The following is a 14,442-nucleotide window of genomic DNA, read 5'->3' on the forward strand; positions in this document are numbered from 1 at the left end:
CTGAAAAAAATTGGATCTCCTTATCATAGAACCACTACTGACATTATACCTGTATTATTAGACCATGTTGCCTATTATGAGTACCATAAAACTGGAATACTTTTGAAAGTAATATAGAGTAAATATATATAAGTAGATCTGGGCAGAGATGCATTTTTACACTGTGGGATATTCTATTCCATCTGTTCATAGCATTCCAATCCTAAGACATCAAAATATTCAGCATTCAATTAATAATAGAGCCCTTTACAAAAAAAAAAAAAAAAGTTTAAAGCATCTACAGCAATAGTTAAAATAATGTCATATACCCTAGCTGGAATAATGTCATTTGATCTCCTATGGAGAAGTGACTTTAAGCCAAGCAACATTAACTTTCTTAGCTGATGCTAATGAACTTAATACTTTCCATCACTATCTGGGCATTTTTTCCTGTTATACAAAAACTATACCATAATCTGCTTCCTGCAGTAGAGACATTATTCCCCCAAAGAGAGCTATTTTTAATCTTGAGTTATAAAGAACATCCAGTACTGCCTCCTGTTCTTAGAAACATAAATTCTTTACTTCAATTACATACTAGCAAGGATTAATGCTATTACTTAGTAATACAAGCTATTCATACAACTTCTACCAAACTGTAATGGAATGCTTGCCCCATTTCTGTCATATCTGTTTTGTGTTTATGATTTATTTTTATTAATCTGTTCATGGCACACTATGGAAGATGTAGCATAATATATTTTCAAGACTTCAGACTATGAATGTTACTGCTTGGGCATTAAAAAATAAATTATTTTTGCATTATATTAAAGAAACGAGGACCGGGTGAGGAAAATTGACAAAGTGATGGAAGATTAGGTAATGTAGCAGCAAATGAAGATGGCAAATATAGGTCACTTAATGTTTACCCTCTAGTATTAATGATAGATGCAAGCCTGAAGAGTTTGTTTTTTCCTACAATAAAAATATTATCTGTGGTAGTATAAACTGAGTAAGTTAGATTGTGTTAGAGCTATTAGATATTGGTTCTTGGAAAGGAATTGATGGTTAAAAATGCTAATGTTTTGTAAACTACATTCCCCAAATCAAGAACTTAGGATATATCAAGCTTGAATTATTGCATAAAAAGTGTTTATGTACTCATGGAAGAATGTGTGTGTTCCAGACTCTAACACTTTGCTTAATTAAATTTGTCAACTCTCATCCTTCAAGTTAGTTTTGAACTGAAGGAGAAGCAAGACTAGACAATATGGTCTAGGTTTAATTCAATGTTTAAAATTGAACCATAATGCTAAAACTGAAAAAAGTATATATTTTTAATTTTTAATATATATTTTCTTCTTTAAAGTATGTGTGTTTGTGTATGTGTGTGTATATATAGATACACCTTTAAAAAACTTCATTCAAACAAGTTCACTCAAAATACTTCCACATCTAAATTAAATTTCAGGTAGCCCAAATAAGGCAGTGAGATTGTTAAGGGACCAATATGGTCATACTACGCCAGTGCTCTGCAGTGGCTGCTAGTCCCTTTCAGAGTCCGTTCAAAATGTTTTTAACTTTACAAGCCTTGAAGACTTGCAGCCAGGTTACTTGAAGGGGTTCCTTCTCCCCAGGGTCATTTCTCTGAAGCTTTCTCCAATTTACCCTGTCAGATAAGGCAGTACAAGTGGCTTCAATAGAAAAGTCCTCTCAGTCTGGAAGAACCTCTCTAAAACATGTATACTGCCAGAAATTGTTATTTCTACTACATGAAAAATATGGTAAAGGAAGAGGAAGAAAACAAGAATGAGCGACAGGAAGTTTGGCTTCATGAATCACCTGCCCATGACAGTGTGTGTTCTCCAGTCACAGGACCGACTGTCCTTACAATACATCTGTTTGACAATTGTTTTGCTTCATCAAAGGCATGACTAATGAACTCTGCTGCTGAGATAACACATGCTATTCACTTTTGAATCTCGATTTTTTAAAAATTACCACTGTTGTCCATACACTTGCAATATCTCTTTAGTGTGTTATATAGCGTCAGTACGTTCAGAATCCATGCTACCAAACTGTTCTGAATCCAAGTGCTTTCTTGCTATGCAGCAAAGGTGTGCAACCTGCAGCCACTCAAAGGTCACAGACCCTTTGTCCCTCCAGATTTGTTTGCCCATCAACAAGAAATCCCTATGCCATTGTCACCACCTTCGCATGTGAAGCATACATGAGCACATTTGCATACAGAGATGTTTATATACTTAATTTATTTCAGACCTAGAATTAACTGAAATACCAGGGGATGGAGATAACTAGAAGTATGTATGTGCTACATATTCTTAATTTACCTTTGAATTAAAATAAAAACAATTAATATTAATAGTACTTAATTTAGGTCATTTTTCCTACCTACTTTTACAATATTTTTAGGAGGTCTGTAGCCTTTTGGAACGAGGCCCCAACATGACATTTAGATGTTGCTGTGGTTTTGGACCAAATTAAACCTTCCTCTCCAGTCCAGTATTCAGTTCCAGGATATAGTTGCTGCCAAGAGTCAAACACCAACCAATTCCCTCTATCCCTGTTCTATTTTCCTTTTTTTCCACCCTTCTTCACTTTTTTCCCGAGTTTGCAAATTCAAAATTTGGAGGTTTAAATGACCTCAGTTCAATTACTACATTGATGCAATCAGGATGAACTGATTTTTCAGATATCCCCTTGCCTTCTCTGACTGAACATGATTGTTACTCAGGAAAAACAATGAAGAAATACAGGATGTTAGCAGAGTTGGAATTGAACAACAGCCTGTGGCTATCTTTGATATTAAATATAAACCGGATATTCTCTCCCTAAATAATAATATGAATTACAGTTGGATATTCTTATCACTATGATCTGTATGTTGGATGGCTCCTGGAATGAATGAATGAATGAATGAATGAATGAATGAATGAATGAATGAATGAATATACATATATGCACATTCCAACTTATACACACACACACACACACACACACACACACACACACATATATATATATATATATATATATATATCAATCCTTGTTTCTGGGTGGCCCTGGTTGCTTGCAAACATACAGGACACAGAAATACCCAAGTACACTATGAAAAAGTATGATAATGTTATTACTGTGCTTTTCTTCCCTGACAGGAGGTATGTTCAGTGAAGGCATGGAGAAATATTCTGAATACTCTGTGACTAATTTCTTGCAGTCAATATACACCATATCTTATGTGGCAAATCCAAACTCCTGTTCCTTTCTTCCTTTAATGACTCTCTGAGTATATATATATAGATACAGATATATAGAGTACAGAAATTATAGAATTCTAAAAATGTGTTCTAGAGCTAGCTTAGTGCTTTTTTTTAATACTCTTCTACTGCTGAATCCTGGAAAAAGACCCGTGCAATCTATATTCTGTGAAAACAAAGAGCCCTGCCGCCCAAGTTGTATAAAATGTGCATTTGATGCACTTGAAGGCCTATTTTCACTGCATTGTAAATAACCTCTTTTTATCTTCGTTTTGTTATTGTCAAAGTGTACTTAGTGTAATACTGAAGTAATTCCTACAGTAAATGAATTTTCATATAGGTCATTACTGACATCTTGTGGCCAAATATATTTCTATGTAAGTATGTTTTTGTTGGTATAAATCTACGCATAAGAGAGACAGACACAGATGCCCTAGCTGCAGTTTCCTAAATTTCTTTTCTATATTTTTGTCAGATTTCCTTAGAACATGTCTATGATATATAATAAAAGTAACTGCGTAAAAGGCAAAACGTCCTCAAGTCAACCTTGACTCCTAGTGATCTATGTAGTTTTTCCAGCAACAGCACAGAAGTGAACTGCCTTTGCTGTCTTCTGGATTTTTTTTCTTGACGTCTCAGGCTAACCTAATGCCAGGGATTTCCTGTCATCCCCATCCGAGTACAAACCAGGTGAGACCAGCTTAGTTTTTCAAGATCGGCTAGGTGCTGCCACCTACCCAGGAGACAGATATACCCTTATCCACATATATTTTTTATTTAATTAATTAATTTTATAAATATAGCCACCTCTCTTTTCAAAAGCCACAAGCACTTTCCTTTCATACTTGTCTTACAGATACGTTCCATATTTTTATAGTGAGATTTATATTTTCTATAATTAAATGACTTTTTCCCCAGCCCATATAATTTATATTCACACTCAATGAGTTCTTTAATTGCACTAAACTGTTTGTGACTAGTATGTGTGCATGAAGAAATAAAATTCCCCACATATATTCTTTGTTATACTCTTCGCTATCCAATTGTGAATTTCTATAGACATGAAGAATAAGTCTCTTCAAAGAAAATAATTAAAAAGTTTGAATCTGTTCTTAACATGGGGATGTTGTTCTCTGTAGTCCAACATATAAACAGAAAGTCGCTGCTCAATTTAATCCAGCACTATGATTAATTGTCCTGAAGCTATTAATATCCTATATGATGAATCACTGTAGTTCCTTTCAGCTCTGGATATCTCATTTTGAACTACTAAATAATACTGATACCTAGCACTTGTTTTTACATGGTGAAACAAGTATAGTTACCACAATTCTGGAATTTGTCTCCACCAAGGTCCTGTAAACTACTCTTAAGTGGTTACATATAGCATGCTTGAGTTCAGAGAGAACCTAATGTAAGCTTACATGCCAATAAACATGAGTACCTTGGGTGCTGCATACAGATTTCAATGGACTGTCAGTCAAGTCGAGAGAACCATCTGTGCGCCGAGGTGGTAAATGTATTCGATTCTGCCCTGCCTCTTTCTCAGGATAAGTCCGTACAATAAGGCACAGAGAAGGCTGAACAAGAACATCTCTCAGCATGGCTGAGTTCAGGTCTTCAGCAGCCTTCTTATTAATTTCAACAATTTCATCACCTGCTTTCAGACCTGAAAAGGGAAAGCAGCATATTAAGGCTGAACATGTAAGAGGTGCTCTGTACCTAGATGTTTAGAATTTTTAATTTCCCTAAGCCCTAGACACCAAAGAATAAATCCTTTTACTTTCTGTTCATTCTGTATTTTGAGATAAGAAGCATTTTACTGATCATTAATGAAATAGTTCCAGGGTACCATTCAGAGATGCATTCTACTGTACTAGTGCAATCTGTTCAATAGTACCTGAATTGCAGTAAACCTTGGCATATCTGACAGCCAAGTACCAAGCACAGATTGTAAAGATGTCTCTGCAGCTATTCTATTCCTACTCAAATACTTTGAAACTATTCTCATCAATTGAGTAGCTCTGGGATGTAAGTCACAGGAATATTTATAGTTTCAAATGCCTACATGGATATAGTAGAGAAGGGGGAACCAAAGTTTAGTACGATACAGTCTTTTCCATGTTGTATTCTTTTACGAAACGTGTTTTAAAATCTTGATTCCGTTATCAGTTCAATCATTTTGCAAGCATATCTACTTTACTGATATAAAAAACAGGTATGTAACTCAGAAGCATCCTGTCAATATGAAACTGAAGAAGCATTTAATTCACACAGATATAATTGACTGATTATGTGCTATCAAGTTGCTGTCGATTCTTCATGGCTACATAGAACTTGCTCCACTATGATCTGTTCCTAACGTGGTCTTTCAGCTCTTCCAGCAGTGCACTCATCACCATTGTAACTGAGTCCATCCACCTTGCTGCTGGTCGTCGTCTTCTTCTTTTTCCTTCCCTTTCCCAGTATGAGAGCTTTCTCCAGAGAGCTAGGTCATTATGAAATAGGATAATTTGAGCCTGGTCATTTGTGCTTCAAGTGAGAACTTTCTGTTGATTTGCTCTATGATCCATTTGTTTGTCTTCTTGGCTGTCCATGGTATTCTCAGGAATCTTCTCCAATACCAGAGTTCAAAAGCATTAATATTCTTTCTATCCTGCTTCTTCAAAGTCCCACTTTCGCTTCCCTAGAGCATCACAGGGAATACCAGGGCTTGCACAATTCTGATCTTTGTAGGTATAGACACATTGCAGCATCTAAATAACTTTCCCAGGGTCTTCAGGGCTGCTCTACTGAGTCCTAGTCTGTGGTGTGCTTCTTGACTGAGTGTTCTTTTACTGTTGATGGTTGATCCAAAAGGCCGAAGCTATCTGCCACTTCAGTATCTTATCAATTCTAAGGCTGGTTATTCTACCTGTTATCATTAGTTTGGTCTTCTTTATATTTAATTTTAGGCTCATTTTTTTCACTGTGCTCCTTGACATTTATTACTAGAGCTTGCAGATTCTTTGTATTTTCAGCTATCAGGATAGTGTCATCAGCATAGCACTGGTTATTGATATTTCTTCCTCCAATTTAAAACCATGTTTATCTTCTTCCAATCCAACTTCTCTTCATAAATATTCAGCATATACTGTAGGTTGAATAAATAAGGGGATAGTATACAGCCTGGCCTCACTCCTTTTCCAACCTGGAGCCAGTCTGTCTCACAGATTTATTGTTGTTGTTAAAATTTATTATAGCTGCCCACTCCCATAGACCTTTTGTTCATCACTCCAGGAATATTAAATTACATAGGGCTGGATAGAGATTTTGTATGGTTTTATATTCTACCATTTGGCCAGAAACTCAGCAACTTCATGTACATAACTCAGAATTCAATGAACCATAGAAAGTTCATTTGAAGGAGCCCTCAATACCCCTCCATGCCTTTCCAAACTTAGAATGTAGTTCTATCTTTAATCTTGACTCAGATTTTGAGGATGAAACCTATTCTTCAGTTTCCATAGGTTATCTTATTCTTTAGATGTTACAGAATGTTGGAGGTTCTTTAACAATTAGTCAACAGCCAGCAGGAATCAGGTCATAGGAACATCAGGCTCTGCCAGGCTTAATTCTTCCATTGTCATCTATCTTTTGTTGAAGATACATATCTGCTAGTGAGAAATACTCCACCCTTCTTCTACACTATCCAAGTCCTAGAAAATTCCTTGACTTGTTCACATTCAAACTTCACTTGATGTTTCACTGCTAATATATAAACCAAATGTCTACTCCATCTGTTTCTGTTGCTATGCCAGGACAGTTAGAATAGATCATCAGATCTGGAACAATTTAGTCATGCCTAACTAAATGCTATTGCAGTGGATCTAAGTCTAAGCATAATTAAGTCTGCATCCAATTCAATATATAATGTTTTTAGAAAGCAAACTGCCAAGATTTAAATATTTTAAATTTAAATTTAAAGATTTAAATCTAAAGGTAGATTCCTTTAGAATATGGGCTATATAGTTCCTTTCACACATGTCTTTTGATGGACTTTTGATAATTAATCTTTTCCATAAGAATGGTATATTGCTATCAACATTTCAAATTTCTTGCTGTCTCATTTTTAAGGTATTCCTGCCCATATTTGGTTATTAAACCAGCAACTAAAGGGGAACATTTTATACCCACACACACTTTCCTGAGCCCACTTCTGGGATTCTTGCATTCTTACAGTTAGGGCAGCTTTGTTACCTGTTAAGTTAGGAGAAATGTCTAAAGATACAGTAAATTTAAGAACATGAATTTTCAATGGCAAAAATAAGGTATACAGTAACCTGTTCTTATATTATATATATAATATCTAAAAGATTATGAATAGATAAATAATTTTGAAGAAATTGCAGCTTCTTATAGCCATTCACAAATTATTTTTACATGGTACAAGAGAGGATATACTCTTGAATGACAGAAGGGGGGAAAACCCTTGAACTCTGAAAATATTTTAGAGAAGAAAATATGACACAAGTTCTAGCATCATACCTTTTTTAAAAGCCAGACCTGTATCTTTGACACTGTTGACGTGGAGACGACGAATCCCTTCTTCTTCCATAGAGGACAGAGAAAAACCTGTTAAAATATGAACAAAATAAGGTTACTTTGTTTTAATTTTGTAAACAATAGTATTTAAAATGAAGCATTTGGTTCTCTGCAAGCAAACCATTTTTCTTTGCTGATTCCATGAAAAAAATGAAAAAAAATCCACCTTACTCAAGTAATGACATTAGTTATACAACCAATTCGCCAGATTATAACACTTCTCCGAGCAGTAATGTTTTTGCTCAGGGCCAAATGTTATGGTTCTGTTCTTTAGACTTAGCACACACACAAACCACATATGTCTTGGGAAAACTTGGGAAAAAATGAGTACGTTAAGTAGCATGTGTATTCATTTGTAGTCATATGTATATACTACTGTATAATATATGCTATAAAACAGGATTCCGTATCGTATATTGAATCTGGGAAACAATAGCATTCCAATTGGTTTTACTAGCTAACAGTTTGCCTTTGGTTTTTAAAATTCAACTTTAAAATCTGACAGTCATCATGAAAATCAGCAGAATGTGTAAGAGAGAAACAGCTTTACTGGATTGGATGCTAGTTTGGGGATTTGGGTATAAAAATGCTTATAGTATAAAATAGAAAAAAGCAGATAATAAAATGGGATCACCCATGGGATCACCACTCTCAGGATTCACAGCAGAGACCTAAAAGCCATAACGCTCCCAGACATAAAACCAAAAGTATGGATCCATTATTTGGTTGGCGCCTTCGTCATCATAAAAAAGGGACAACTAGAGAAGACACGTGAGACAATCAACAATATTTTCAAACGAATAAAATTCACAAGGGGAGGAGAAAAACATATTACCCTTCCTGGATATCCTTATCAGCAGAGGAAATGATGGCAAATTAGAAACCCAGGTCTATCAGAAAACAACACACAATAACTGAGTGCTCCACTACCAAAGCAACAACCCAACCTCCCACAAGAGAAGCTGTGTACGAACATTATTCAGATGAATACAAACACAGTGCAGCAACCCAGAACACCAGAAAGTGTGTTGTGTGCCAGTTACACCCCTTCCTTGATCAGGAGGCCCTCCGCACGGTCACTCATGCCCTGGTCACCTCCCGGTTGGATTACTGTAATGCGCTCTACATGGGGCTACCCTTAAAGAGTATCCAGAAGCTACAGCTGGTGCAGAATGTGGCGGTGCGGACAGTCCTTAATGCCCCTAGGAGGGCACATATAGCACCGCTGTTACGCAAGCTGCATTGGTTGCCAGTCTGCTTCCGGGTCCAATTCAAGGTGTTGGTCATCACCTTTAAAGCCCTTTATAGCATAGGACCAGGTTATCTGAGGAGCCGTCTTGCCCCAGTTATTTCAGCCCACCCCACTTGGTCCAGCAGGAGGGGCATGTTGCAGACCCCACTGGTCAAGGAATTTCAACTGGTAGGGTCTAGGCTGGGGGCCTTTTCTGCTGTGGCCCCTGCCCTATGGAACAATCTGCCTCCCAAGGTCCAGTGTGCTCCCACTCTTGTGGCCTTCAGGAAAGGGGTGAAATCCTGGCTGTGCCAGAAGGCCTGGGAGCTGGGTGGGGGCTCGCACCAGTGGAAGTGGCTTGTGGGGTGATTGACCTTGTCCCCCCCCAATAATCTTGAATGTTTTTAGTATTTGTCTACAAGGTTTGTTGTTTAGATTTGATTTTTAATGGATTATTTATTTAACTATTTAGGGGGGGATTTTTAATTGTTGATGGGGTTTCTGATTTTAATTGTGAGCTGCCAGAGTCACCCACTGGGGAGAGATGGGTGGCATACAAATTTAATGATAATAAATAAAGAGAAAACAAACCACCTATATAACATCTTCCAATAAAATAGACACCCACCCAACTTTATCATAAAGTGCTTGACCACATAACCTGCTTCAGCACCAGTACAACCTATAAAAAAGATAACGCTCCCATACATCAAAAACATCTCAGAAACAACCAACAGACTACAACTATATGGCATTACTGTAGCACACAACCAACTAAAGCCCTCCAAAATATCTTAAGCAAACCAAAAGACCCAGTAGCCCATGAAGAAAAATCAGGAGTCATCCACAGCATATAATACAAGGTCTGTAGTAGCCACTATGTAGGACACACAGGCAGAAGACTAGTAGAACGTACCCACCAACACCAGTCAGAAGATTTCTCAGTAGTTTGTGGAGGAGTCAAGTGATGTCTTTCCCACTGCATATTAAATTGTACTAGCCAAGACAGTATGTGTCTGTCTCTGAAGGCAAAGGAAGGAATTGGCTAGAAATATTATCCATATTACTCCTCAGTAATATAACCTAAATTAGCCCTGTCTTGAGATCTACTTATTCTAATTTCTCTTCTGCAACTCCATTTTAGAGATTTCTAAACCATGAGTAGTTTTTGGTCACCAAACTTTCAATAGGTAGAGCAGGAACTTCTATTGCAACACAGTACCATTTCCTGGCCATGGAGCAATTCTACCAGATCCAGATCCACTCACCAGGTGATATCAGAGGGTTGGAATAGCACATTTTACATTTTAAATTGCTTATTACCTATTTAATAAAACAACTTTTGTCTCTTACTAAGTTTATAAAGTAGTCATTTTTTAATTAAAAAGCCCATTATTTGCTAAATTCCAAATTACTGCACAATTTTATAGTATTATAAATATTCAAATAAATACTGGGAAGGAAAAATCTTGAAATGAAATATGCATAATATTGGGTATCTGCATTTGCTTTTCTCACTCACTGTTAAGTGTGCAGAATATAAATACATATTTCTATCATGTGTTGTCACCAAGACAACTTTTTTTAATAGTAATTTTATTAAAAATTACAATTAAAAGGATAAAAACTACTACAAACAAAAAAAATAAAAGAATAAAAAGAAACAAATAGGAAGTGCAGAAAAGAAAGAAAAAATAGAAAGAAAAATAGAAAAGAAAGAAAAATAAGAATATAATAGAGAAAAAAGAAATATTTTTGCTAATGGAATAAAATATTAATGATCCTCAAGGAGGAAATACATGTAATGCAGATTTTGTTGTCAACTATGAGGAAGCAGATGTGACACAAACTTACTTTCTGTTTTCAAAGTAATTGATGGATGGAAATACATTTTATTCATCATTTTAAAACAGGGAGGAGGGATAAGAAGCAGAAATGGAATAACTAAATTCCATAAGGATATCCCATCTGCTGATTTGCATTTCTGAGTTAAAAAAAATCAGTCAATTAATTCTGAACAGGCAACATACTGATAGGAAAAAGAATCAGTAGAATTTCTCATTCATCTTTAAAGCCCGCCTTTGACTTTTTTCTTCTACCAATACCATTTATGAAATGTTTTAAGGCCAAAATTCAGTGATCTCCATTGACCATCTGATGCTTCACAAAAGTGTGCAGAAAACTCAAGTAAATGCTTTATTAAAGATTTCATTGCTATAATCATTACTTCTAAAGCTACAGTAGTGGCCATGTACAGAAGAGGGTTTCCTTGGTTTGCTGAATTAGACTATTAATTATTTCAGCCAGACTATGTAGAGGGAGAAATCTTTCACTTCAGCAAAACATTATGATGCAACACAAACAACATTTCCATTTTCTAATTAAGGATTTACAGTCAAGATGAAACTGGAAAGTTCTCTGAACATCTAAATTACATCTAAATATGCACCAAGCCATGACAAAATAAAGAAAGGATTGTTTTGGAGCTGACTTTGTGCATAAACAAGTTGGATTTCTCAGGACCATATGGTGTTGATGAAAAACACTGCTAGAGATCAATAGCCCTAACTCTGAAAACCATTTGCCAACTTCAAAGAATACCATCATGAAAGTAACTGAAAGGATAAATGGTTGATGGTCTTAAGCCTTAAACATCCATATTAAGTGGCACCCTACAATCCTTGAATGATACATGAATTGATAATACTTCTTTCTTAGGGAACTTCCAAAGAAAGGTCAACTAGTGAAAGAATGTTCTTCTTAGCATTTGAAAATGCTGTTTAGAGCTGCCACATGACATTTAAGGATGGAGAATACCTTCCTTAATGACTGTACTTGTGAAAAGATATTGGAATAATAGTTGACATAATTCTAGTGATGAAGCTACAAAGGAAGCAAAAGCAATTTTTGGCTGCATCAAGTGTCACTTCCAAATCATGGGAAGCAGTTATTCCATTTCACTCTGCTTTGATCAGCTCCCTTCTTACGTGCTGTGTCCACTTCAGGCACCATAGCTGATACCTGGATTCAGAGCAACTGGTTCAGGCTCAGAGAAGGGCAACAAGGATGATGGGACTAGATATGACATCTTATAGATACAGACTGAAGATATTGAGTATGCTTAGCCTTGAGAAAAGCTATCTAAGATGGAATATAATACTCTTTTCAAATACTTGAAAATATGTCACACAGAAAAAGATCAAGACCTTCCTTCATGTACCTGTGTGCAGAACAGGAATAGTGAATTTGTTATAAGAAGTCAAATTGAAAAAAAATATGAAAAAGGTTCTGGAAAAGTTTGAAAAGTTCCTGAAAGTTTGACAGTGAAATCAGTTACAAAGAGAGGTGGTGGGCTTCCCTTCACTGTGTTTAAGGGAAGGCTGAACAGCAATCTGTTGGGAATGCTTTAATTTGGATGACCATAGAGTTGGACTGATTGGCCTGATCGTTTTATGACTCTATGAAAAGCATCAACATAATAAACATAAATGCATATACCTACGAAGCAGCAGGTTTACCCTTTTAATGGGAAAGTACTTGCTATTTTTTCCTAATATTCCTTTCAGACAGAGATGGGCAGCCTAGAACTTGCAGGCTTCATGCAGTCCACAAGTGTGGTCTTTTTATCTCCATGAACCCCAATTCTGTGCTACTGAAATTGATGGCAAATGTCAAATAACAGTGGTATGATGTTCTGCCAATTAGTAGTGGAAAATAAACTAGATGTGTTGAGTTTCCAGGAGGCTTAACAAACTTGTTAAAGATATATTTTTGCATTTGAGAGAAGCATTTGCATACTGTATTTGTGACTTAATACTGTATTTCCATATATGGACATCCATATTGTATGATGCACTTTAGGGGTATACAATATGTTTTGAGGTCACAATTTCATGAAATGTCCCAGGTGAGAAACTGCTGTTTCAAGTTTTAAAACTGCTGTTTCAAGTTTCGATCATTTTGGAAGTCCTTTGAGTATTTTAAACTTGGATGACCTCTAATATGAGCAAGAAGTGCTTGAAACAACCCATTTTGTAATCAAAGCAGTAGTCTGACACTCAATGTGGAGCTTTTTGTGAAATTTCACACTTGTAATGCTGCAAAATGCAATGCTTTGTACACCCCTAGTGCATTTATATATTCTGGAATAATAGATGCAGTCCCATTTTCAGAAATTAGCTTATATTTTTCTCTTCATGTTTTATAATTTTGTATTTTGACTTTTTTCTTTCTCTCTACTTCCTTTATAGCCCTTGACAGCTGAGAAAAAAAAAGACGTGGCTCCTATTCACAAAAAGGCTTTGCACGTTGACCTACAAACTGATAGAAAATTTACTTCTGTTTAAGAATCAATTTAAATAACATTGCCCACAGAAAGTAGTTTAATCCGTGTTTCTAATTTCTATAATAGTATTTAAAATTACATATAAACATTAGACCACTGAATTTAAGATTACTAACAGTACAAGATGTATCTATTAATGTTCAACTTAAATATGTTTCTAATGCCACACATGTGTTTATTTATACTATCATAAGACAAGGAAAAGTGTCTGATAGTACATATCTACATAGAAGCATCTATCAACAATATGCATGTTACTATACAAACTCATTGCCAAAATTCAGCCAATAAATATTTATTCAGCCTTTATCTTCAAATGAATTCAGTATTGCTGATTTATACCAGATCTCTATGTTTTGCCCCGCAGCTGTATAATAAGCAGTTTAGGGATTTTAAAATGCTAAATATTAAATCACAGTACTCCAAATAAATGCTACAGATGTAAAGTGTTTGCTCACTGAAGTAGACTGGAAATACGATATAATAATATGGGATTCTGTCTGTATAAAGACTATTTTTAGACAGTGGAAAAACTCGAAGATATACTGCATCCAAACCAACAGGGCAGTTTTGAAAATATGTTGTTAAGTACATATTAAATAAAAATATGAAATATGAAATGTTACATTTCCTGAAAGTTTTGGCATGAAAGAGAATGTTTTCATACTTAGCAGGGCACAGTTTCATCCCCTGTCTCTCCTGGGGTAGTTTCTGCAGCTTCAGTGGGAAAAGGTGATTTCTTTCTCCTCTGAGAAGTGGTTTATTTTTCAGCAGGAGCCCTCTCCATGTTTTATAAGTGGGTTTAACATTCAGGTAGAGATCCAGAAAACAGAAAGATGGCCAGTATCAAAGCTAGTCACCTCAGATGACTATCCTCAGATCTGACCACAGACTACATTCAGAAAAGCTTGCAAAGATTTCAACTTCCTAATTCCCCAACCCCCATTACCCGTCAATAATGCCATGGCTAGCAAGCAACACATCTGGCAGATACTCGATAGGAGAAAGCTGCTTTTGTGAATATT

General features: G+C 35.9%; 1 protein-coding gene across 1 annotated transcript in view; it reads right to left on the reverse strand.

Moving 5' to 3' along the window:
• TIAM1 (TIAM Rac1 associated GEF 1) overlaps positions 1–14,442 on the reverse strand; it is an 86,064-nt gene that overhangs the window by 23,425 nt on the left and 48,197 nt on the right. The window contains exons 11-12 of the mRNA XM_025166489.2: positions 7,785–7,871; positions 4,702–4,926 (exon numbers count right to left, since the gene is read on the reverse strand). Coding sequence (XP_025022257.1) covers positions 4,702–4,926; positions 7,785–7,871 — 312 coding nt within the window. The remainder of the gene's footprint in view (positions 1–4,701; positions 4,927–7,784; positions 7,872–14,442) is intronic.

The sequence above is a fragment of the Python bivittatus genome, unplaced genomic scaffold (assembly GCF_059951505.1).
Source record: "Python bivittatus isolate LINGU-HERP-01145 unplaced genomic scaffold, Pbiv_v1 ctg000350_np1212, whole genome shotgun sequence".
NCBI lineage: Eukaryota > Metazoa > Chordata > Lepidosauria > Squamata > Pythonidae > Python > Python bivittatus.